This window comes from Megascapheus bottae, chromosome 16 (assembly GCF_031878675.1).
Source record: "Megascapheus bottae isolate mThoBot1 chromosome 16, mThoBot2.hap1, whole genome shotgun sequence".
NCBI lineage: Eukaryota > Metazoa > Chordata > Mammalia > Rodentia > Geomyidae > Megascapheus > Megascapheus bottae.
The window spans coordinates 9,572,440-9,597,907 of NC_143524.1; the positions used below are offsets into that span (position 1 = coordinate 9,572,440).

A 25,468-nucleotide genomic window follows, 5' to 3' on the forward strand; every position below is an offset into this window, starting at 1 on the left:
TTCGCAGCTCCACTCCATTAGTCAAGGCAGATCGAGGCAGTTCTTGGCTCCAGTCTCAATTACCTTCCAGTTAAGGGTCTTCCAAGGTTTTAGTTAATAGAATCAGAATTGACTTATCTTTCCCTGCAGCCAGGAGTGTGGAAACCTGAGCCTGGGGGGGGGTAGTGTGTGTGTGAGGGGGGAGATAATGAGTGTGTGTGTGAGTGCTGGGGGTTAGGGTTCAGGGAAGTACAGGTGGGGCATGTGTTCTATGGAAAAAGCAAAGTATATTTTGGGTGGGAAGAAACAGCTACCAGACGGGCTTCTCTAAATCTGGATTTATCCACGTGGGAGGCCCACGTTCGCGCGGCCAGGCAGGTACAGGAAGCCACTCCAGTCCGCCAAAGGCTACCTTCTTGCCCACGCTCTATGGTACTGCAATCAGTGCCTACGGCTGGGCATGGGAAGGGCGGTCCCAAGCCATCTCCTCTCTAGGCTGTCATCTCGGTGGCACTTGGTAAATTGCATCAGTTTCTCGGGGAGTCTGAGCCCGGGGCGGGCTCCTTATTTGCAAAGGTCATGAATAATTGAGCAAGGGGCAGCGCCTGCTTACGGATAGTGGGATGGAGTGAATGCTGCCCCGGCTTCCCACTCCGAGTCTCCGGCCTCATGAATATTCATGAGGCCGCCTGTGGGCGTGGCCCGGGGCGTGGCCCCGCGGGCTGGCTTCAGCTAGGTCCCGCGGTGACGGCGGCGGCGCGGCGGCGGCAGCGGCGGGCACTAACGTCGAGGCGCCAAGTCGAGCGGAGCTGGATCCCGGGGGAGCGCGTGAGTGCGCGGTGCGGTGCGGTGCCGCGGGGGAGGGGAGGCGGGGTCCGGGATCGGGGGCGGGGTGGGAGCCCCGGCTGGAGCGGGCGCTTTGGAGCCGGGGCGGGGTGGGGGGGGGTTCTCCGGTTGAGATGGTGGTGGTAGGTGGGGAGGGGCGGGCGGGCGTCACCGGGAAACTTTGCCAGGGTCGAGGGGGGGGGTGGGTGCCGCTGGGGACGCGGAGACACTGGGGAGCTCGTGCGTGCGCGCGGGGAGGTGCTGGGTGCACGGCCGGCGGAGCCCCAAGGCAGGGGGGGAGGGGGCGAGGCGGGGCTGGGGGCGGGCCGAGCTGCAGGAAGGATCCCGGCCTCCCCTACCCCATCCCGGGACACTCTGGAGCCCCCTCCCCGGTCTCCTAAGGCCCGCCCTCTAGCCACCCCAGGCCACCCGGGTCCGCGTTGCCACTCCAACGTCTGTTCTCCGGCTGCTTGGCGTCCCGCGCACAGCCTGCTGCCACCGCCGCCGCCCCCTCCTCCGCCGCCTTCCTCCCTCTCGCCCTCCCCCATGTCCTGAGCTCCCCACGGGGCCCCTCCAGACAGCCCCTGCCTCGGGGCTGTTCCATCGTCCTGCTGGCCCTCCCTCGTCCAGCAGTTCCCATGCTATTCCTCTGGCCCCCAGATCCTAGGGGTGACCCTGTCTGCACCCCGGCTCCACCGGGCACTTGCCTGCTCCAAGCTGAGATTGCTTAGCTCCTCCCCAGCTCTTTGGGTGGTCTTTGCTCCTGGGGTCGCTTGGCCCCTGTGGACCCTGTGGGGGGCGGTGGTTGAGGAGTGATCAGATTCTGCAGCTTTTAGACCATAGGGTTGGTCATTTGGGCCTCTTCACGGCTCTGAGGCCTGTCAGACTCTGTAGCCACCTTCCTTACTCCCTACTCCCCCTTCCAGTCGTGTACCTCTCACCTTGCACAGGTGCTCGCCCTTTAGATATCCCCCACCCCCAACCCCACTCCTCATGTGAGAAGAATTTCCAATTCTGGACAAGTTTATCTGTATTTCAAACCACCCGTTGTGTGTCCCTTGTAATATGTTCAAGGACAAGGAAACAGCCTTGTTTTTTTTTTTTAATTTTATTTTTCTGTCATGTGCTCCTCCCCCACGTACACATTTGGCCTGGCTCTGCACGTTTATCACCCACACACGGTGGGCTGGGCTGTTGATTGACAGCTCTGTGTATTCCTCCACAGCTTTCATCCCCTCCTCTAGCTTTCAAACAAGCTGGGACGGGGTCCAAGACAGGACACTCGAGGCTTGGTAAAGACTGGACACCACGGATCCCTTCTGAGGCATTGGTGGTCTTAGTCAGCTGGAGTAGGTGGCTTGAGGTTGGCCTGGCGCAGGTTTGAAGACGTTTGAGTTATCTTAGGGTTATGTACAAATCAAGTATTTTGGAATCCCCTCCCTTGCTGCTGCTTTTTGACCAGAGCAGGGTTCTCTGTTCCTCACAAAGGAGATCCATGGGGTGAGCCCTGTGGGTGGAAGGGTGTTTTGGTAGCCAGGATGAAGAGGTGGTGTGGTGCTGGGAACAGGTGTCATGACTGAGCCTGGGTGGTGGTGGGGAAGATATGTTCTAGGAATGCTGGGGCCTGGGGTAGGGGACGGGGCAGGGAACAGGATCACAGAGATCATGTCTTCCTGGTACTGGTCACTTACGTACGTGGTTGCTGTTGTGCTAAGCACTCTGCATGTATGATCTGATCCTCAGTCTCGGGAGAGTCCCATGGAGTCCATCTCCTTAGGGAAACTGAGCTTTAGAGAAGTCACGGTGTGTGTGTGTGTGTGTGTGTGTGTGTGTGTGTGACAACTTGTTGGTCTTTGCACCCTCACATATGGGATCCAGGGGTTCTTGTCACAGGCTGAGGCTGGGAACCTGTTAGACTTCTCCACCATGAGGCTACCACCTGGCTTATTTTCTTCTTCTGTTGTCCCACCCCCCAAAACTCACAACTCTTTGAGTCTTTCCCAGGGTGGGGAGTGATAGCCACTGATTCTTGTGGCCTCCACTATGTGTACCTCCTCTCTCTCTCTCTCTCTCTCTCTCTCTCTCTCTCTCTCTCTCTCTCTCTCTCTCTGGAAGGGACTTTTCCTTCAAGTTCCCCCACCTCCCGGATGTTCTCAGGCCCTGTCCCGTTCTCCCTGCCCAGCCTGGGCGGACTCCTCCTTCCCCTTGGCAAGGCTCTGGAAATCCAGTGGGAGGCCATTGCTATGGTAACGGGACTAGGCCCTGGCTTTACCTCATCAAATTCCAAGCTGAAGCCAAAGCGATTGGGAAATTAAAGAAAAAAAAATGCATTCCAGATGTTTACTTTTTATTCCTTATTTTTCCGTGTTTGGATGAGCCAGCTCGGAGGGGAAGGGAGGTGGGGCAGGGATGTGGAAGGAGAATGGGGGGGGAAGGGGGGAGCCACTCCCAGCTGTGGAGTGAGGGAGGGAAGGAGGGGGAGAGACAGAAAGGGAGGGTGATCAGGAAGGGGAGGCGGAGCCCCAGGTTGGGAAGGAGCGGGTTTTTCCCGTCTCCCATGAGGTGATTCACAGACTTTCGGCCTTCTTGCTCTGCCTGGAGTAGATTCTCCACCTGACCCAAGGGGAAATGCCTTGGGAACTGTAAGTGGGGTGTCTTAGAGAGCCTGTCTTAGGAGTGAGCAAGGGGGGAAGGTGGCTCCCAAAGCTCTAGGACTTGGGAGATGAGGAGGCAGGAATGGGAGAGGATCTTGGCAGGGTTGAGAGAGCGGCTGTGGGGACCTCCCTTGACCTCTTCCTGGTCCCCTCCCCAAGTTTCCCTCTTCCTGTCCCATGCTGCCTCTGCTAGAAATAGGAAACTTGGCTGGCTAAGCCTGCTGTCAACGCCCAGCTCCTTTCCTCACTCCCCCTTTCCTGGGTCCCTGTTCTTGTGAGCTCATGCCCGTCTCTGTCCCTCCATACTCAAGCAGGGTCTGCCGCATGTGATGAAAGTGTCTACTCTCAGGGAAAGGACGGCCATGACTTCTCCACCAGCCCGAGAGATGGAGGAGGAGCTGGTGCCTGCTGGCTCTGAGCCAGGTAATTGTGGGTGGTGGGTGTGGATAGAGGGGTAGTGTCTGGCTGGGAACGGGGCTGGAAGAGCAGAAACTGTCCCCCCATTCTGTCTGGGGGGACAGTAGTCAAGCAAGAGTAAGGAAGTACATCTCAGTGTCTGGTGACCGTCATCGCTCTGGCTCTGGTGGGAGTGAGAGCTGATGGGATGTTGGAGTGGATCAAGTCACGTGCTTTGTAGAGGAGGGTATTGAGGCAAGGGAGGAAGAAATGGAGCAGATGCTCAGGGATTTTGAACTCAGATCCAGACTCTTGCTTAGCTGAATGAGTGGTGGTACATGAATCTCTTGTAGAAGGGCCAGAGCTATGAGTGAGTCCAGTTGTTTTTTTTTTTTCTTTCTCATTGGAATGCCTTATATAAAAGGCAGATTTCTGTTTGTTTTTTTTCTCCTCCTGTGGATTTACTTCTGTTTGGCTTAGGTCAATAGTAAATGTGCATTCTTTTTTTTTTTTGTGGGTTATGGGGCGTGAACTTCTGGCCTGGGCTATGTCCCTGAGCTCTTCAGTATAATGCTACCACCCTACCCCAGGGCCTGGGAGATGTCCCTGAGCTCTTCAGCTCAAGGCTACCACCCTACCCCTGGAACCACAGTCCCACTTCCCATTTTCTAGTGATTAATTGGAGATAAGAGGCTCAGGGTTTTTTTTTTTTTTTTTTTTTTTTTTTTAGTGCTTCAGCTGGCTAGCTTTGAACTGCAGTCCTCTGATCTAGCCTCCTGAGTAGCTAGGATTACTGGCATGAGCCACCTCGCCCAGCTTAAGTGCGTTCTTGATCATACACTGGGATGAATATGGGAGGAAGATCTGGGAGGGTGGAAGGAGAAAGGGTAGCAGGGATACAGGGTAGAAAAAACTCAGCTGGGATAAGAATAAACTATGGCCTGACATTGGTGGCTCATGTCTGTAATCCTAGTTACTCAGGAGGTTGAGATCTTGAGGATTGAGGTTTGAAGCCATCAAAAAGCCATAAGTGGAGGTGTAGCTCAAATGGTTGAGTGCCAGCTTTGAACAGAAAAGGCCAGGTAACCATATGAGGTCCTGAGTATAAGCCCCAATACTGTCAGAAAAAGAGAAAGAGAGAGAGAGAGAGAGAGAGAGAGAGAGAGAGAGAGAGAGAGAGACAGAGAGAGACAGAGAGAGACAGAGAGAGAGAGAGAGAGAGAGAGAGAGAGAGAGAGAGAGAGAGAGAGAAGAGAGTGTGAGTTCACTCTGGAGATGTAGTAAAATGTCCTAAGTTTGGGACCTGAGCTGTTCCTGGTCCCAAGCAGGCAAGATTTTTATTTATTTATTTTTGGCTCATTTGCTCATTCGTTCATTTGGTAGGACTTGGTACTAGGTGTGAAAGAGGATGCAGGAGAATAAGGTGCCACCAGGGTTTATAAATAGCTTTAGCTTAAAAGGGGATGGCCTAAACATTTTTGGAATTGAGAAGTAGGAGAAGATGTTTCTGGGATGAGTACACAAAACTGGGAGGGCTTCACAGAAGAGGTGGCCTGAGACTTGTGTCTACAAGCACCTGCCACTGGCAGTCCCCTACCAACTCTTTTCTTTTGGTAGGTGACCCTCGGGCCAAACCGCCAATCAAACCCAAGCCTCGAGCCCTGCCCACCAAGCCAGCCCTGCCTGCCAAGCCCAGCCTGCTGGTGCCTGTTGGGCCTCGGCCCCCTCGGGGTCCCCTGGCTGAGTTGCCATCTGCTCGGAAAATGAACATGCTGGCAGGACCCCAGCCCTATGGCGGCAGCAAACGTCCCCTTCCTTTTGCACCGAGGCCCACGGCTGAGGCCCCCGCTGCTGGAGGAGAAGTCACCCAAGAGGCTGGCAAAGAGGAGGGTGGGAAAGAAGAGCTGCCCCCCTTAACACCTCCAGCTCGATGTGCTGCCCCTGGGGGCGTGCGGAAAGCCCCCGCCCCCTTCCGTCCAGCCTCAGAGCGGTTTGCAGCAGCCACCGTGGAAGAGATCCTGGCCAAGATGGAGCAGCAGCCTCGCAAGGAGGTCCCTGCTAGCCCTGACCGCCTGTGGGGTTCCCGCCTCACCTTCAACCATGATGGCAGCTCACGCTATGGCTCCAGGACCTGTGGGGTGGCCACTGGCCCCAGAGAGGAGGACCACAAGACTCTCAGCACAGGATGGTCCCAGCAGGGGTCGGCAAAGTCTGCAACAGAGGCCCTGGAAGAGCACAGCAAGATGGGAGAGGAGAGGTGAGGGCTAGAAGGTTGTGTGTTCCCTTGTCGCCTAAAGGCCAGAGGCTGGGTCGGGGCTGTGACCTTTACTTTCAGGAGGTGGTGACTCTAGGCAGACCCCAGTTGCCAGGCATTTCCCTGGCAGATGGTGTTATCACTGTAGGCGGTTTTGTTTGTTCCTTTTTGTTTTTGTTGTTGTTTGTTGCTTTCTGGGCTGGTGATGGAACCCAGAGCCTTTTGTTCATGCGAGGCAAGCACTTTGCACTTTGCCCCTGTGCTCAAGCTCTATGAGTTGTTTTTTTTTTTTTTTAAGATCGCATTTCTCTTCACAGAGTTGATAAACATTTATAACAGACTTTGTGACCTCAAATTTGTAACTGTCAGGCCCATTTTTACAGATGCAAAAACTGAGGCTCACAAGTGACTCCTCAAATAAGTGGCCAGGACCATTTGATGCCCGAGCCTGAGCTCTTAACCGTGAACTCTTCCTGAGGGCAGAGCAGTATGCCAGATGTGTGGGCGTGGGAGTCAGGATCTGCAGGGCACAGAGTCTGCCCACGAGGGGAGGGGTCTGAAGGGAGAGAGAAGACAGGAGGACCCGTGATAGTTTCTACACAGATTTTGGCTAGTCAGGACTCAAGTACATGTGCCCACTGTGAACTTCCTCAGAGTTGGCACCAATGCAAAGGTGCCAGTCCCCACTGGGATAGTGGACCCAGGGCACTGAGGCTAGCTTGGTGGATCTGGGGAAGCTTTGGCGTACACAGGCCATCCTCTAAGCAAGGAGAGCCATGTGGAAGCATTGGCTGGGCTCAGAGGCTGCCTTCCCTCTACTACAGTAGAGACTAGTGTAGTGTAGCTTGGGCTGTGTGGGAAGCTGAAGGTCTGGCTCTGCCCTGCCTTCCAGCCTTGCCCTTTTCTCATCTGAATACTCCTAGTGGTTCGATTCTGGAATTCACCTTCACCTTTCCCACACCAGGGCTCCAGGGGTCACACTGCTGCCCAGGAGATGTCCTTCCCTCCATCCAAGCAGTGCCTAAGAACACCTTTAGCCTTGGGGGTGGGGGGGGAATCACTCCTCCCCCTTGCCTTCCCCCTGCAGTCCTTCCAGCCATATTGGCTGGGCAGCCTGGACCAGCTGTGCTGTCTGGCTGGAAGAGAACTTTAACCCTCTGTGGGTCAGAGGAGGGAGGTGCTTTCTTCTTGGGAACCACTGAGGAGTCAGGATTCATGAGATGCTTCCTCTGAAAGAGCTTGAGGAATTTAATGCTGTGTGTGCAGGCAGCGAGTCGGCAGCTCTCTCCTGAACCCTTGCTCTGTGGAAATGACACAACTTCCTGTCCTCCAATGGCTCCCAGCCGGCCTTGGAAGTAAATTCCTGGGGTGTTGATTCTTTGGGTGCTGGTGTACTTGTCCCCTTTTTGATTGTGCAGCAAGCTTCAACATCCTGTGCCTCTGTCTCTTTTCTCCCTCACAGGTGCCCCCCTTCCAGCCTGGCTGTCAATGGGGACTTGGCTAAACCGGCCAGTTCTGAGCCACCAAGCACCGTGAGTTGTCTTCCTTTTATGAGTTGCATCTCCATATTTAAGAGCTTGAGAACTTGTAGGCACTGCTTTCACTCTCTTGGTAGTTAAAACAGAGAGGAAGAAGCCCGCAGACTTGCTCAAGGACTGGTTCTAAGATCTAAGATTTCTCCACTACAGGCCAGTACAGTGGATTATCAAGATGGCTGAGTGTATTTCCAGTCCTGGGGCTTCACCTTACTAGCAATAACTACAGTTATCTAGATACCACACTGTCACTGACTGAGGCCCCCTGTGTGTGCTGGGCACTGCCTAGCAATGTTAACTTTCCTTGTAGGAACTGTCCATCCAAACGTGGGAACCGAGAATGCCAAACTCACCAGGTTAAGCATCTTGCTTGGCTTGAATCAGAAACCAGAGCCTCTGGCTTCAGAACCCTTCTTGGCTGGGCTCCTGTTTCAGAATTCTGAAAGGAAAGAGCCTTTTCCTTCTAGGTTTCCTGTTGATCTCTTTTCACCCTCCACACTGCTTTTCCTAGTAGACTATGTGAAAGTGGGTCCTTTAATTTACCATAGAGCCCTTGCTTGTGACAGATAGGCAGTGAGTGTAAAAGGCTGGGGCTTGGAGAGCTGGAAAGGTAAGCCTTGGGCCAGGCCAGTGAGAAGCCCTGTTTGCTAAGGATGGACAGTAAGCTGTGTGATGTGCGGGGAAGTGCATTCTTGGCAGAAAATGGCCTGTGCATATGCAGAGGCAAGGAAACAGAGATGTCTGGGTTACGATGAGACAGGAGATGGGAGATAGAGAGGAGCGAGAGGTGAGAGAGCCCCATGGCCTAAAATCTCCCAGGCTGCTATAAGGACTTGGACCTTGAGGGAGGGCCAGAGGCCTTGGAAGGGTTTGGAGAAGAGGAATGGCTGTTGCTTATTTGTCCAGAGGTCACTTGGCTTTCGCTTGGTTAAGAGTGGGGAGGTTAAAGCAGCAGCACGGATGAGTTAGGTGGCTGTTGGAAAATCCAAGTGAGCGATAATGGAGATTTTGGCCCTGGAGGTGGCCATTGGTGAGAAGTGGTTAATTCTGTACAGATGTAAAGGTGAAGTAGACAGGACGTTCAGATGGACTGCTAGCAGGAGAGGGAAAGCAAAGAAGACTCTAGGGCTTTGGTCTGTGTACCTTGGTAAATAGCAAGGTTACCATTTACTAAGATGAGACTGCTGGGGGAAAAGCAGGTCTGGTGGAGATATGAAGAGCTTGCTTTGGGGATTGTTTGAAATTAAAAACAAAAACATTTTTAGACACCCTGGCAGAAACATGAGGCAGGCAGAGGGCGGGATATTGGAGGCCAGTTAGAGAAGAAGTGTTGGGACTTGTAAGTGTAGAGATGGTAGCTAAGACGGAGGGGAGGCAGTGCGGGAAGGAGGAGGCCTGAGGTGCAGCCAAGGGGGCTGAGAGGGAATAACCCTGAGGCTCAAGCAGAGCCCAGCCAAGCCCACAGCAGCCTCCAGGACTGCAGGAAGGACCAGTAGCACCAAGAATTAGGCTGAATGGTGACCTTGACAAGACAATGAGTTGGCAAGGTGAAGGAGAAGCATGTGTGGAGAGGGTTCGGGATGGTGAACCTAAGCAACATTTTCAAGAAAACAGATGGTGGCTTGGGAGAGACGGATGGTAAAAAGTAATTTTTTTTAAGGCAGAAGAAATTAGAGCAGTTGGTGCTCCAGTGGGAATGATCCAGTGGGAAGGGAAAAAAAAAAAAATCAATGATGCCTGAGAGGAAGGGTTGGCTTTAGCCAGGAGCAAGGACAGTGCTGAGGGCTTGGGCTCCCTGACAGGTGGTGAGGGAGGTCTTAGGTAGTCTGTGTTGGTAACCTCTGTTCAAAGGGAACAGGAAACAAGGCCGGCAGCTTGGCTAGAGAGGTGTAAACGGAATGACTGGATGTATTGCCTGGGAGGGAATGGAAGAGGGGGTGTCATGGGGTTACTGAGCAGCTTTGGGGATCGGCTTGAAGCCAACAGTGAATGTGAAGCAGGCCCAGCCACTCTGATTGCATGTTTGTCTCCAGCTGCCCCGGTGCTGGGCTCGAGCTACAGTTAGGTTGTAGGATGTGATGGAATTAGAGATTTGAGCATTGAATACAAAGCAAGTATAATGGTTAAAAAGAGAGGTGAGGGGCTGGGCACCAGTGGCTCACATCTGTAATTCTAACTAGTCAGGAGCCTGAGGATTGTGGTTCAAAGCCAGCCCAGGCAGGAAAGTCTTTGAGACTCTTTATCTCCAATTAACCACCAAGAAACCAGAAGTGGTGCTGTGGCTCAAGTGGTAGAGCATTAGCCTTGAGCTGAAAAGCCAGGCCCAGAATTCAAGCCCCATAACCTATGAGAGAGAGGGGGGGGGCATATGCAGGCAAGGGAGTGAGGGCCCTGGGAATCGTGAGAAGGAAGTCACTGTGCTTCCCAGAGGGGTTGAAGAATGCAGGACAGCTAGGAAGTAGGATGGGCCAGTGGGACACTTGAAATGAATATGATGGTGGTAGGGGCCAGGCTGTGACCTTGGTTATGGAAGTGCTGGGGATGAGATGCTCAGGCACAAGGAGCCAGGATGCCACAGGTCAACTGTACTCCAGAAATTACTGTCAGTTGCCATGTGGTGGCTCACGCCTGTAATCTTAGCTACTCAGGAGGCTGAGATCTGAGGATCAAGGTTCAAAGCCAGCCCGGCACAAAAGGACCTGAGATTCTCATCTCCAATTAATCTCTAGAAAATGGGAAGTGGGGCTTGGCTCAAGGGTAGGGAGAGCACCCAGGCTGAATTCAAGCCCCATGACCCACAAAAAAAAAAAAAAAGAAAGAAAGAAAAGAAATTACTGTGAATTATAAATGGTGCTAGGAAGGTAGAGGGTTGCTATGGTCTCGGAGCTACAATTTTCAAGGACCGAAAGGTTTGTAGGAGACTGATGAGGAAGGACTTTGCGTGTGTGTGTGTGTGTGTGTGTGTGTGTGTGTGTGTGTGTGTGTGTGTGTGTCCTGGGGCTTGAATTTAGGGTCTGGGCCCTGGCCCTGGGTTTCTTTTGATCAAGGCTAGGGCCCTACCAGTTGAGTCACAGCTCCACTTCCAGCTTTTTTGTGTGTGTGTGATCAGAGATAGGAGTCTCATAAATGGTTCTGCCCAGGCTGGCTTTGAACTGTGATCCTTAGATCTCAGCCTCTTGAGTAGCTAGGATTACAGGTGTGAACTTGTAATTCCAGCCAGGGCATACCTTTGATATAAGAATATTGCAAAGAGCCGGGAGGATGAGGAAATATGAAAGGGTTCTTGGGAAGAATCAAGACCCCCTTCTTTTATCCTCCTTCCCAGACCCAGTAGGTGAGGAGGGGACAGAGTATGTTGGAGGAGGTGGCAGAGGTCAAAATGGAGCCAAGGACTTCATTTGTCTAGGGACAGGCAATGTGGAGAGAGCCAGGGGCCTGGTGCTCCCCTGCCCACATCCATTCTCTAGTGTTTTCCCCCAGAACCTGGCCCCCAGAGTCTCACAGCAGCCATGTTTTTCAATACCTACAGACCACATGCACGCGTCTTATTTAGTTCTTACCCACCCGTGTGAGGTAGACATAGTTGCTGTCAGCCTACAGGAACAGGTGGGGGTGCTGGGGCTCAGAGAGACCCTTGGGGAGGGAGACATCCTAAAGGAGTCATTTGTGGGATGACTGAAGCCAGGTATTTTTCTGGGCCCTCAGCCTGAATCCCACAGGATTTCTGCTTCCTTGGGTAGCACCAGAACCTGTGGGTACACAGAACAAGATAGGGGTGCTGCTCATCCCTCACTGATACTCTTGGGCTTAGAGTTCTGCTCTGAGGCCAACCCCTTCCCGCCTACCCCCATATGCCCAGATGGTCAATGCCTGCTTTTTCCGTTCTCTTTGTAAAGCAAGTGTTCTTTATCTGCAAACTGTGGGCTCTTAGGAAATGCTCAGGTGAACTTGCTGTTAGGTAGGTGGTTACAGTTTGAACTTCTGAAAAATGGTAAGAATCATCATAATTGAATAAGGTGAGGGGCCTTTTCTTGGGAAAAGACCAAAGTGGGGGGTGGCTCTGTGACTCTAGAAGGTCAGTGAAGCTCTCTCTGAGATCACCCTGGGCTCTCTCCTAGCCTCCCTACATTGTGGCTCCCTCTTTCCCCATCCAGGGAGCCGTTAGAGTGAAATCATGAGGGAGAATTGACTCAAAGTGTCTGTGGGGCCCAGCTGAGTGGTGTGTGATGGCTCTTGACCTTTCTCACGCAGGTTTCTGAGTCTTGGGTCTCCTCAAGCCCAAGCTCCACGTCAGACGGCAGTGGCGCTGCCTGCCTGGGCCTTCCTGCTACAGTGCCTGGCCCAGGCCCTGAGTCTCCCTGGCCTCATTCACCTGACGAGAACACTCCCAGCCATCCACAGCTTCTAGATACCCAGAGCCCTGCAGCTTCTGAGGCGTCTTCCTGTCTCCCTGTGACTCCCGCCTTCCCCACTACAGCCATGCCTGATGAGAGCCCCTGCCATTCCCCCAGCCCTGCGGTCTCTGTGGAAGCAGCCCCAGAGGCCCCCAGATTCAGCAGCCCTTCCCAGGAAAAGGTTCCCAGGCACCAGAGCCCAGAGAGGCCCCCAACGACTTCACCCCGGCCCCTGATTGAGGGAGGTGAGCTGCTGGATCTTGCTCGGACGTTTCCAGCTGAGGAGGAGCCAGCTGCCAAGGGGAGCATGGACCCTCGCCCCAGCAGCCTGGCTCAGCGCCGCTTCTCTGAAGGTGTGCTCCGTCCACCCAGCCAGGACCAGGAGAAGCTGGGGGGCTCTCTGGCTGCCCTGCCCCAATCCCAGGGAAGCCAGTCAGCCCTGGATCGTCCCTTTGGGAGTGGGACAGAGTCGAACTGGAGTTTGTCACAGTCCTTTGAGTGGACCTTCCCCACGCGGCCCTCTGGTCTTGGTGTGTGGCGGCTGGACTCCCCTCCTCCTTCCCCCATTACAGAGGCCAGTGAGGCCGCAGAGGCAGCAGAGGCTGGCGGTTGGACTGTGTCCGGCAGGGAGGAGGAACTGTCCCAGCAGGGATCAGGGACTCTGGCAGCTCCAGGGGGGCCAGGAAGGCCTACTTCCTGGGTTCAGGAGGAAGGACCCAGTATCTCCCTGGCCCAGAAGGACAATAGAGAGAGTCAGCCCCAGGCCCCAGCAGTTCCCTTTGAGCCTCCATCTCCAGTTGAGTCGCCACCAAGAACATTCCTACTGCAAGCAGAGGAGAGGTTTACCGACCAGGAGCCACCGGTTGGGCAGGAGGCCGCCTTCCCTCTGACCACCAGGGAGGCAGCCCTACCTGTTCTGGAGCCAGTGCTGGGGCAACAATTGCCAGCACCCTCCGACCAGCCCTGTGTCCTCTTTGCTGATACTTGTGACCCTAGGCAGGCATTGCCTGCGGAGGAGAAGCCAGTGACCCTAGCCCAGGCTGAAACCACCCAACCCAGGACAGAAGCCCAAGATTCCTGTCGGATTTCCCCAGAACCCGTGGGCCCTGAAAGCAGCTCTCGCTGGCTGGATGATCTCTTGTCTTCACCCCCGCCCATCGCAGGCGGCGCCAGGCTGAAGGAGACACACTCCTCGAGTACCTGCTCAGAGGTGAGGACGGGGGCAGACCAGAGGAGGCCATGGGGGCTGAGTTGATCTTGATTCTTTCAACTTAAATAGGGCGGTGAGCAAGGCACTCTGTAGCTCTACAGTCTGGCGGAGATCTACAGAATAGTGCATAGCGTTTCATCCTAGTGTGAGTTCAAATCCTGACACCAACATTCACTAGCTGAGTGGTCTTGGCAGTGTCCCTTAATTCTAAGTGTTCACATCCTTTAATAATAATGACGTTATAATAATGACATTCGTTTTACTGTTTGCCCAGTATAGTATAGCAAGTGTTGGACACATGACAGGATGGCATATTCTGAGTCAGTTGTCTGTTACCAGCAGGAGTGCTGTACCAGGTAAACCAGCATAGCCTTTTAGGGCCTGGGTTCATCTTCCAATAGCATCTCGAAGTGCTGTTTCTTTGCCCAGGTGTAACCTCGAACAAGTAACTTCTCCACACTGGGCCTCCATTTCCCCATCTGTGAAATAGGATCACTGTGAAGGCTTTGTTTGCCTCAGAGTGATGCTGGGGATAACACGAGTTAGAACACGTTCAGTAAGAAGGATAGACTCATCGTGTGTTTAGTAAATGGGTTTTTTTTTAATGGTTATTATAAAGGTGATGTACAGGGGGTTATAGTTAGATAAGTCAGGTAATGAGTACATTTCTTTTTGGACAAATGTCACCCCTTGCTCTTTCTCAGTTTTTCCCTCCCATCCCTGCCCACAAATTGTAGAGTTCATTTTTACCATGTGCAGTTTTGTTTTTTTTAAATGACTCGTACAATACTTCTGTGGAGGAAGCAGGGCCTTATGCAGAGGTACCCGGCAAGTTGGTGACAGGGCCTGTGCCCTGGCCTTATTTCCTAGCCTGGTGTCCCTTCTGCCAAGCCTCTGTAGTTAAGGGCTGGGATCCAGGTGACTTGTGAAATTTATTTTTTGATCCTGGCTGGGGCTAGTAGGGGGTGGGGCTGGAGGAGACCCTGGAGGAGGAAGAGGAGGAGCTGGTGCTGGAGCAGGAAGGGGTTAACACCCAAGTGACTCCTGCGGTGGGTGTGTCTGTGCCTGGGACGTGGCTGACTCAACTGGCTCCTGGGCGGGGCTGCCAGAACTGCAGCTGCTCCAGCAGGCACTGAGGGAGCCTGGCCAGGGATCCGGAGCTGGGAGCAGGAGTCGTCAGACAGGTCCAGGCGAGGGGTGCTCGGGAGTGGCCCAGCCCTGTCCCGTACCCACCCCACCGCGCCCAGCAGCCCCAGGGTGGTGGGGAAAGGGCGGGGGGGGGGGTGTTGGGGCCATGGCCCAGCCTAGGGATGGGGAGGCCAGCATGTCCATCCTGGAGCGGCTACTGGCCAACGCAGCGCTGCGGGACGAGGCTGGCAGGCTCCGAAGCCCTGAGCCCCAGGCCTGCCCGCCGTCCAGGGTGAGTCAGAGAGGGTGGGGTGTGGGTACAGAGAGCCCCGTGCTAGACATGGCTCCTCCTGACTCCCCTGGGCTGGCTGAGGCCAGGATGCCAGGGTGGGGAGGTCTTCCCGGGAATGGGGGGAGGCCGCATGGTTTCCTTGGGGAGAAAGGGCCTTGGTATTCATGTCCACTCTGACTTCACCAGAGAAGAAGTAGAGGGGACCCCAGGTCTTGACCTCTTCTAACTGCATGTGCACCCCTCCCCTCCCCAGTCTCAAATACGGACTGCTCCTTCCCGGACTGCTCCTTCCCGCAGATTTCTGTTGGCACCTCCCCGGTTGTTGCCTAAGGGTGTAAACATGACCATAGGATCATGGATTGAATGCCCATTGTGTGCCAGGCTATGCTGAATCAGGGTGGTTGTTGTTGTTTGAGTGATCTGAGTGCTCTCACGCTAGTTCCTAACAGTAGTAGGAATTATCTCTGTTTAAGGATGGGCCCAGAGCGGTTAAGTGACTTGCTGAAGGTCACACAGCTAGAGTCCCAACCTAGGCCAAAGTGGAGGTTTCAGGCACTGAGCTGTGCTTACTTGTTCTCTATTGATTCCCACTCTGGTGGACACTAAATATTCTTCCTTCCTCTTTTTTGCATGGTTTTTTTTTTCCTCTCCCCAATCCCAGGGACTCCTTGGCTGGGCCCAGAAAGATCTGCAGAGTGAATTTGGAATTGCAGCAGACTCCCACCCAAGCAGGTTCACCTCTTCCGGCTGGTCTCAAGATGCTCCTCAGGACTATGGCCTTGGGGGTTCGAGTCCTCACAGAGACCCAAGCCTGGGGGAGAGGGATTGGGCCAGCAAATACCAGCCAGGAGCTGGGGAGGGGAGCAGTAGGGAGTGGGCCAGCACGTGTGGCCTTGGCCAGGAGGGAACAGAAGTTCAAGCCAGCCCAGACCCAAGTGATGCTTCTGCCCTCGGGGAGCTCTTAGCCTATGAGAAGGTTGTTGGAAAGCCAGCCCAGCTGGGCACTCAGAGCCAGGAGGCTGGCATACAGGACTGGGAGCATGGAAAGAGGGATTCCCAGGGCACTTACTCCAGCCAGGATGCGGAGCGCCAAGACCAGGAATTTGAGAAGAGAGATTCACTGGGTGCCTTCAACGGTGGAGATACGAGCCTCCAGGACTGGGAATTAGGGAAGAGAGAGTCACTGAGCTGCTCCTACATCAAGCAGGATCCAGAGGAGGAGGAGGCCCAGGAATTGGGGACAAATGATCACCACGGTGGCTTCAACAGCCAGGATGCTGAGAAGCAGGACCGAGAGTTTGAGAAGAGAGACTCTTCACTGGGTACCTATAGCAGCCTGGCCATGGCACAGCAGGACCTGGAGTTTGGGAAGAGCACATGGCTGAGGGACTACTGCAGCGACGCGGGCTCTGCGGCCTTCAGTGCCCAGGACGGGGGCTTTGGTTCTCGAGGCCTGAACTCAGAGTTCAGCCCCGAGGAAGCCCAGCAGCAGGATGCTGAGTTTGAGAAGAAGACACAGAGTGGGGAAGACAGTTCTGGTGATGCCAATGGCGGGGAGGCGGGGCTGCCAGAAGGGACAGAGTCAGGGGGCCTGTTCAGCCCCAGCAGCTCCCAAGTGCAAGATGCAGCCCCTGGGCAGAGAGACCAGGGCAGCTGGCAGGGCAGTGACTCAACACAGGATGTTGGAGGGCTGCAAGAGAGACTGCACGTAGGTGCTCAAAGCCCTGGTGATGCTGGCCTGGAAGAAGCACTAGGGAATCGAGGCTGGGACAGGGAGTTCAGCCTTGGTATTGCCCCGCAGCCTGAGGCAGCATTTAGTCCCAGGCGACAAGACTGGAGTGGGGACTTGTGCCTCGAGGCCACGGAGAGGAGCTATCAGTTTGGCATCATTGGCACTGACAGAGTGAGTGGTGCCAGCCTGAGTCCATCCAGTAAGATGGGAGGTGGTCACTTTGTATCTCCCGAGGAGCCCATGTCCAGGGCTGTGGACTGGACTGACCAGTTGGGTCTTAGGAACTTGGAAGTATCCAGCTGTGTGGAGTCCAGGGGCTCGAGCGAGGCCCAAGAGAATGCCGTGGGGCAGATGGGCTGGTCAGACAGCCTGGCCGGCCATTTGGAGGCTGGCGGGGCTGAAGAGCCCAGGGGGATGGGAGTTGGGGAGAAAGACTGGACTTGCGATGTTGGGATGAGGAGCAGAGATTTGGCTGGAGCGGGGGAGGTAGGGGAGGACAGCCAGGCCAGAGAGAGTGGCGTGGGACAGCCTGACTGGTCAGGTGTGGAGGCTGGTGAATTCCTTAAGTCAAGGGAGCGTGGGGTGGGACAGGCAGAGTGGACACCTGACCTTGGCTTGAGAAACATGGCCCCGGGCGCCAGCTGCAGCCCTGGAGAGCCCAGAGAGCTTGGGGTGGGCCAAGTGGACTGGGGTGACAATCTGGGTCTGAGAAATTTGGAGGTATCTGGAAGTCCTCGGGGATGCGGAGTGGGGCAGATGGATTGGGCCCAGGATTTGGGGCTCCAAACCACGGAGCTCTGTGGGGTCCCAAGTGAAGCTCGGGAACATGGGGTGGGAGAGGTGGACCCTGGTGATCTCAGGAACAGTGGCAGTTTGTCCTCTGGTCTGGTGGCTAGAGACCCTTTGGAGGCCAGGGAGCTAGGAGTGGGCCAGACAAGCGGACCAGAGAGCCCTGGTGAAAACAGCACCTCACCTTCCTCCGAGACCCACCCCGAAGACCCTGGAGTGCAGAAAGGAGGAACACCGGGCTTTGGAGCCAGGTAAGACAGTCCATCTAGCTGGGGGCGGGAGGGAAGGCACACTGGTTCCTTAAAAAAAAAAAAAGTGGAGTCTTGGCTAGGTGTCGTGGCTTACCTGTAACAACCCTAGCTATTCCGGGGCTGCGGTTGAGAGTCAGTATTTCAGGGCAGCCTGGACAAAGAGTTTATGAGACCCTCCTCTCACCCAATAAAAAGCTGGGCTTGATGCCACGTGCCTGCTGTCCCAGCTGTATAAACCACACATAGGATCATGGTCTTAAGTCAGCCCAGGCAAAATGCAGGACCCTCTTCAGAAAAGAACTAGAGCAAAAGGGCTGAGGACATGACTCAAGTGGTAGAGCACCTGTCTAGCAAAGTGTAAGGTCGAAATCCCAGTATGGTAAAAGAAAGGGGAACTAATGCTAAGGAAGAAAGACCCGGTGTTTCCCATGGATCTGCAGTGTTTGGAAAATGGAGCTTACTTGGGCTGTGTAAACAGCAGAATTGGACTATGAAACAGATACAGGCAAGTTGAGTTCCCTCTTTGAAGGCTGGGTGTAAGGTTGTTGGAGGTGTTTACTCTTGGCCAGCTCCTGCTTTAGGCTTTCTTGGTGCTGCTTGAGTTGTGGCCCTGTGGGGGAGGTGGTCTGCCAAGGTGGTTTCTAGAACTCTGCAACACAGCCACAGGGCTTGCAGCTGCTTTGCAGGTAGCAGAGGGACCACCCTGTGTTGGCTTCCTGGCCACCGCAGCCAGGAGTAGACTGGCGCTCACTGGTGGTTAGGATTTTGGTGTCTCTTCCTTCCCTGTCACAGAGCCAAGACGCAAGCAATTAGAGAACTTGAAGCTATTAGCTATTAGGGCCTGGCTCCTGGCTCCCAGGACCTAGTTCCTCCTGCCCCTAAGTTTCTGAAACAGTTCTCCAGAGCAACAGCCCGTTTCATGGCTTAGGTGTTCTAAAACCCAACAGAAGTGATTTCACCCCTTTTGGAAAAGGTGTGAAAAAGTCATGGGATGCGTCTGTGTCTGTAATATTTCTATATCCATAGAGGTTTGGTTTTATTTGCTTTAGTGAGTAGAAATAGTTTTCCAGCATCAAAGTGAGTGCTTCCCACTGGTGGTGCAGGAAGGAAAGGAGGTGCTGGGTGGGGAGCTGTTGTAAGTGGAAGGGGCTGAGGTAGCGGGAGGAGAGCAGGAGGTGACCAGGAAGGGGCTGGGGAGGCTCTGGGTAGATTTGGATTGGCATTTGAGATTGAGGGGGAGGAGGGGGAGGGTAGGGCCAGCTTTCTGGGGATCCAGGCAGTTGAGAGGATTGGGGGTGTGTGGGGGGGGAGAAGGGCACAAGGAGTGATGGAGACTGCCAGTGTGAGACAAGTACACAACAAGGCAAGAGACTCCTGTAGTCCTGGACTCAGCCTCAGTTTTCAACAATTAGGCTTGAGCCCAGGGTTCCAGCTGTAAGATTCCTGGTGTGGAAGAGAGGAGTCAGCCTAGAGTCTCTAGATTTCTCTTCCTAGGTCCATGGATCTCAGGGCTCATCTGCATATCTGACTCACCCATCATCACAACTGCCCTGTGAATCAGGGCAGAGGATTTTGATCCCCTCCTGTGGGCAGGTTCAGAGAGCGTGACTCTCTCCCTCAGCAACACCTCATTCTGACTTGTTTCTATCAACCACTCTTAGGTGCTGCCACCATGTTGTGCTGGTTAGGAGAGAGGGTGGGGATCTTCCACCTTCTCCTAGTGATTAGGACAAGTGAGTGGCCCTTGAGAAGGCAGAGCTGAATCCTTCCCTTGGTTGAGGATGGAGGGAGGGAGCTGTGTGCAGGCTGTCGGGGTGAGGCTGGCTGGGATGGTTGGGTGTGCTGCTGGTTCTGACATTTCCTGAGCTCAGGGATTAGCACAGATGCTGTGCAGGTGAACCTCCTCGTATGCATAGAAAATGCTGCCCTCCTCCACAACTGAGGAAACAGCTGGCTTGGAGGGGACCCATGTGGATTGTACTCTTTCATGCTTTCCCAGATGTGCTGTAGCAAACAACTTAGGGCTGGAAAGTGCTGTGTGCTCTGTGACAGGGCGAGATTTCCGGTGTCTACTGGTGCAACTTAAGACCTGGAAGTTGGACTCAGCTTCAGGGTTCCTCAAAACTTAATCTGATCAATGTCCCTGGAGCTGATGTTCTGAGCATCTGACAGAGGGAAATTCTATGCTATGGAACTTCCTCTTTGAAGGAAAAATGGAAGGTTTCCTTTGTAACCAGGAGTTGTTGAGTATCTGGTGAGAGTATCTGGCTTTGAGCTTGCCCTCTGGTCTTGGGTCCTGAGTCTCTCACTACCTCTGGACAAGTGCCTTCTCCTTTCAGGGAGCCTCCCTCCCCCACTCCTCATCTGGAAATTGGGAGTAGTGTACTTGCTCTTTCCCATGGGGTTTTTATGAGGACAAGGGTAACGACATGCAAAAGCAACAGACAGAAGCCTGCTCACTGAGGGCTAGACACTGAGAGCAGTGTTCTGTCCCTGTCTTTATATCTGTTTTGGAAATTTGGATGCCTCGGGGCCATTTTTGTCATCCTCATGTGGTGATAACCATTGGCTGGACTATTGAGAGGGTGAGCCGCGTGAGGATAGCTTGGGCCCCTCCCATGGGTCCCCTCCCTCCTGGTCTTGGTAGGAATGTCGTGCAGGGCTTCTCCTTGCTCCAGTCTTGTGGTCAGCCTTGGATCAGCAATGCAGAAGTCACCGAGCTGCTTTGGAGTCTTTACAGATTTCTAAGAAGCCCCTCAGATTCCATGGAGTCTCTCGTCTCATTGACAGGGAAGCAGCCAGAGAAGAGTGGACTGAGGCTGACAGCATGTGATTGTGGGTTTTGCCTGTCTCTACAGGCCTCAGCCCTCCTTGGTTCCCTAAAGTCAAGGCCAGCTACTGTCCCTTCAGATACACAATTCCTAGTCCAGGCCTTCTTTTCCCTTCTTCCACATCCCCAGGAGCTTCAGATACCAGAAAGCTGGAGAGGACCTGGCCAGTCTACAACCTTCCTTGGGTTATTATCAAGTCTGAGGCTGGGTGATGGATGGGTAAAGGTAGTAGAAGATGCTGAGGATAGAATTATTCTCATAATTTGTATACTTGTCAAGTGCTAACTGTATGCTAGGCACATGGCTCTGCTACTAGGCCCAGCAAAATTTTAAGTATTTTCATTGTCCCCATTTTATCCAGGAGGAAACTGAGGCCCAGCAGACAGGTAACCTTTGGACTGAGTCATTGGTGCAGAAGAGAGGAGAGCCTGGGTGTGGGGAGGTAACAGGGTTTTGCACCCAGGTTCCTAATTTCTTTTTGCTTCTTTCCATGAAGGTCTCTGGTTACTGATGTTCTGGGCTTTCTCAGGGCTAAGAAAGCAGTTAGTTCTTGATGGGGTGATGGCTCAGTCTGGGGTGGGTTCTTTAGGGCTGTCCTCTCCTTGGCTACCCCTAGAGCCTAACCAGCTCCCTCCACTGACCACTGCCTTTGTAGCTTGTGGCAGCTCTTGTTTCAAGTAGTCTTTCCATTCACCTCAGGCTGGTTGTGCATCTAACAGTCAAGCTACAGAGCTTAACCTTGGCCCCTCTGTCCCAACCAGAGACAAGCTTAGGGCCTAGCTCTCGTCCTCTTTCTCCACATCCTCCCCTGACTCTAAGCTGGCTTCAGGGTGAGCTTGCTCTGGCCACAGGCCAGCGCTGCTCCTAGTTCTGCTGCTTTTCTGTGCTGAAGTCACTGCCTCTCTGCCCCTTCCCTCCCTCCCCACACTGCTTTAATTTTCATCTGTCAGCAGCTTGTAGGGAGACAGACTGACACAGACATTCTCTCCCTTCACTGCCCTTATTTCCGGCTCAGTATTGACTCACCTGCCTCATCTCCTCTCCCTCTAATACCACGGGGAGTTTAGTAGCCTGGCTTCTAGGCACTGCCTGCCAGCCTTTCCTGCCCCTCTGCCGTGGTTCAGGTGGGGTGTGTGCACACATGTGTGTCAGGCTGTGGCTTGTGCTGTGTGAGGGCATGGTGGGCACTGCCAGCACACACCTGCCCTGCCCATGGTATGTGTGTGTTTCAGGGTGTGGCAGCCTGAGTGCTATGTGATAGGGAGCGTGCACGGTGCTGCCTGCCTGGGTACGTTTGTGCTGGGCTATGGGGAGCCCCAGGCAGAAGATGGAGAAGCCATATTGAGGCCCAAGGTGACTCTGCTTCTCATTGACTCAGCACACATTTGCTTGTCTAGCCCCTGGGCCAGACGCTGGGGGCAAAGACAAAAAGGGCCTGACTTTCTCCCAGAGTGGATATAGAGAGAATCACAGGACTGAAGCCTGGGCGGACACGGGCTGGATGGAGCCACAGCAGGAGCTGAATGTAGAGCTGGGGGGCCGTGCTGGCTGGGGGGTGGTGGAGAAATCTTCCCAGGTGAGGGAACAGTTGAAGGCTGGGTGTGCTCTAGGAGGAATACAGAGATGAGATACAGAGCGGGGTTGCAGGCTGGACAGGCAGATGGGCAGTTCTTGGCTTATGCCAGGAAGTGTGAGGGTCAGGGACAGTGGTCAGCACAGCTGAGATTTTCCAGACCTGGTGGCATCCTTGCCAGGAGCTATAGATTGTCTTTGCTCTCTACATACGTAAGGTGTAGATGAGAGATAGATGTGTTTTAGGTTTAGGAACTTTCCTATCCCATCAGCCAGGCGGAATGGTTCAAGTGGCAGAGCGCCTCCTTAGCAAGTGTGAGGCCTTGAGTTAAAACCCCAATACCATGGAGGAAAAAGAACTGAATCCTCTCAACCCCAAGACTGTACGTCTATATCTTATATGTCTAAATACATGTGTAGTATATACAATATACATACAACATTACATATAATATACATGCATCTATTCCCAAATTTTGAAAAAAAAAAATGAGATTCCCAAGCTCCTCTGATTCCAAGCATTTCAGATGAAAGATACTGAAGCTATGGGAAGTGTTGAGTTAGGAATTAGAACCCACTGTACTCTGGTCTGACCCTTTCCCTGTGTGCTGTGTGCCTCAGGCCACAGAGGGGGTCTTCCCGGACTAGTGACCTTGTTCTCTCATCTGTCCTCTTTACAGCCCCAGGTATCTGGCCCGCTCCCCACCCTCTGGTTCCCAAGACTTGCTGGAGGAGATGCTGGCTGCCAGCAGCTTGAAGGCCGCCGCCCGAAGGGAGTCAGCAGCCTCAGGCCTTAGGGCCCTGCTAGAGGAGGAAGGAACCTTAGCAGGTGCTAACCAAGAGGAGTCCCCAGAGCCTTTGCCCGCCAGGGACCCACTGCCATCCTGGAGGCCCCAGCCTGATGGTGAAGCCAGCCGGACAGAAGAGGTGGACGGCAGCTGGGACTCAGCCAGGGCCAGGCAGGAAGAACAGGGGTCCACCCCGACCCTGATTCCTCGGCGGCCCCCGCAAGGTCCTCCACCCAGCTGCCCCAGTCAGGACTTCTCGTTCATCGAGGTGAGTGGAGTGAGCCCAGGGGAGGGTGAGGTGAGGCCATTGTCCAGGTATAGGAAGCCAGAGCCACAATCCTGGAGCTTTCAGTCTGGGAGGCAGAGCACAGGCTGTGGGGGCTGTGGGAACTGCTAAGAGTCCTCTGTTGAGTGGACAGGACCAGGGGGCAGTGATGGCGGTGATTTTGCCTGTGTTTCATGCAGGACACAGAAATCCTTGACAGTGCCATGTATCGGAGCCGTGCCAACCTGGGGCGCAAGCGTGGGCATCGGGCTCCAGCCATCCGGCCGGGGGGAACCCTGGGCCTTTCGGAGGCAGCAGACTCGGATGCACGCCTGTTCCAGGATTCCACAGGTAGGGTCTGTGGATTATTTGATGGTGTGAGTGTGTTGCCATCTGGACGCATGTGATCTGGATCATGTGTGATGGCCGGAATGTCCTCTGTGATGTGACATGTACTTCCTGGCCTTGGCAGAGCCACGGACCGCTCAGGTGCCATCTTCTGATGAGGAGGTAGTAGAGGAGCCTCAGAGCCGGCGGACACGGATGTCCTTGGGCCTGAAAGTCAACCTGTTTCCTGGCCTCAGCCCATCGGCTCTGAAGGTACCATCTAATCAGTCATCTGGCCTCTTTGAGGCAGCTTTGCTGCCTCCCTGCCTCCCTTCCAGCCAGCTGTCCATCCATATATGTGTTCATCCGTCCATCCCTCTATCTGTCCATCCATTCCTCTAGTCCTCTCTCTTATTCCTCCTCTCTATCTGCTCTCCAAGGAGGGCCCTGGAAGTCCCCTTTAGCCTCCTGGATGCTAAATGGAAGAACAACAAGGTTGTTCTTGTACCAGATTGTCAGTGGTAACTGGGGGCAGGAATCATGCCTATAATTTGCTCTAGTGACGGGAGAAGCGTAGGTGTCATCTGGGAGGCAGAACATGGGCTGGGCATTGCAGAGGGAGGAGTCACTTTCTTATTGTGGGGTGCTGTGGATAGAGGGTAGACTGGTCAGGACCTCTGATAAGCATTTGCTCTTAGACTTGGGGTGGCCATGGGAGATGGCTGAGAGGGTTGGGTTGTGGAGAGGACCTTGCAGGTAGAGGGAACAGATGAACAAAAGCATAGGTGTGGAAAGTCACCCCTGGCCTTTTCCATCCCAGTTTACTGAATTTAATTCAGCTGTGTCTTTTTGAGGATCTGAAAGATCTGTCTTTAAGTTTTCAGGAGAGGGCCTCAGAAGGGTCTAGATTATGTAGTTTGGTGTGAGGCCCTCTCCAGAGAAGGCATGACTCTGAATCCCTTACATCCTTATCAGGCCAAGCTGCGCTCCAGGAACCGATCGGCTGAGGAGGGGGAGCCAGCGGAGAATAAGTCAAGCCAGAAGGAGTCCTCGGTCCAGCGCTCCAAGTCTTGCAAGGTCCCAGGGCTGGGCAAGCCTCTTGCGTTACCTCCCAAGCCAGAGAAATCCTCAGGGTAGGTGACTGAACTCTGGACATCCCTGAGGTAAAGTGGGGAAGCCCTGCTTTACTGGAGGAAAGCGAGGCTGGGAGTAGAGATTGTGTGCCTCACAGTCAAGTAATGTCAGCTGGCTGTGTGTGATGTGGGAATTCTAGTCCTGCAGCCGGGCCCATGGCCATTGTGGTTGGAGGGCAGATTTCTGTCTCTTATCTTGCATTCTTAGTTCACTTTCCCTAAAGTTTGCCCTCTGGACCTTTGCACCCTGCCTTCTAGGTCAGAAGGTTCATCGCCCCACTGGCTGCAAGCCCTGAAGCTGAAGAAGAAGAAGGTCTGAGAAGTCACTGAGGTGAGGACATGGCTGGGGCTTGGATCTAGCTCAGGGTTCAGGAGTGAGTGGGGAACTTCAGAGGCCTTTGGTCCGTCCACTTCTAGACCTTAGCTCCGCTTTACAGTCTGTACAAGGCTGGAAAGAAGTGAGTGGAGCCAAGCACAGAGATTTGGCAGGTCCCTTGGCTCCGCTAAGTCTATCCTCGGGGCTGGGACCCGCTTTCTCACCAGACTGCTCCCTGGGACCCCAAGTCATTCCTCCAGACAAGACTCAGTTTCCAGATCTGGGATGGACTGAGCCAGGATGGGCGGAGGAAGTTGAAGTCTGGAGTCTTTCCTGTGACCATTACTCATCTCTCCCTATTGCAGGTCCTTCCCACCTGGCAGTTTCAGGCAGTGCCTGCTCCTGTGGGGTCCCAAGCAAGAAGGTGGCTGGAAGCCCTGCCAAGGCCCCAGGCTGCAGCCTCCATTCTGCCGCACCTCCGAGGAGCTTCTGGGAGGCACATTTATGCACTTTGTATCTCCTTCCCAGCCCCTTCCCCGCTCCCAGCCTGGAGTCCATCACTAGTGGTTGAAGGTTTTGATCCTTCCTTTGCTGTTTTCTCCTTCTCTTGTTCCTCTTCCAGCCTCCTTTGGGTTTTCTTTTGATACCAATTTATAGCATTTTTTATAAAAAGCCTTTGATTTTTGTAATGGGCAGAGCCCTACCCAAGTCCCACCCCTCGTTTTCTCTTCCCCCCACCCCCAGGTGCCCCACGGAGACCAATGACATTTGAAACAATAAAGTCTTTTTTGGGAGTT

General features: G+C 54.0%; 1 protein-coding gene across 5 annotated transcripts; it reads left to right on the forward strand.

Annotated features, from left to right (window-relative positions):
* Positions 1-709: 709 nt before the first annotated feature.
* Positions 710-25,468, forward strand: Cnot12 (CCR4-NOT transcription complex subunit 12). 5 transcript variants are annotated; one of them, XM_090347668.1, is made up of 12 exons: positions 710-807; positions 3,773-3,881; positions 5,472-6,111; positions 7,571-7,640; positions 11,895-13,247; positions 15,329-17,439; positions 22,523-22,898; positions 23,096-23,246; positions 23,368-23,495; positions 24,198-24,355; positions 24,614-24,686; positions 25,037-25,468. In XM_090347668.1, the coding sequence occupies exons 2-11, from the start codon at positions 3,788-3,790 to the stop codon at positions 24,672-24,674; spliced, it is 5,142 nt and encodes a 1,713-aa protein (XP_090203794.1). In that variant the 5' UTR covers positions 710-807; positions 3,773-3,787; the 3' UTR covers positions 24,675-24,686; positions 25,037-25,468. The 5 variants fall into 5 exon arrangements, with proteins under 5 accessions (XP_090203794.1, XP_090203795.1, XP_090203797.1 ...); XM_090347669.1 differs by having other exon boundaries at positions 720-807; positions 3,770-3,881; XM_090347671.1 differs by lacking the exon at positions 710-807 and adding an exon at positions 3,187-3,202 and having other exon boundaries at positions 3,770-3,881.

Bases quoted from the DNA above. Each gene is read 5' to 3' on its own strand.
- Cnot12 (XM_090347668.1), top strand. From the start codon at position 3,788: ATGAAAGTGTCTACTCTCAGGGAAAGGACGGCCATGACTTCTCCACCA. The intron at 13,248-15,328 runs GTGAGGACGGGG...CCCCAATCCCAG, and splicing joins CCTCGAGTACCTGCTCAGAG to GGACTCCTTGGCTGGGCCCA. The intron at 23,247-23,367 runs GTAGGGTCTGTG...TGGCCTTGGCAG, and splicing joins CCTGTTCCAGGATTCCACAG to AGCCACGGACCGCTCAGGTG.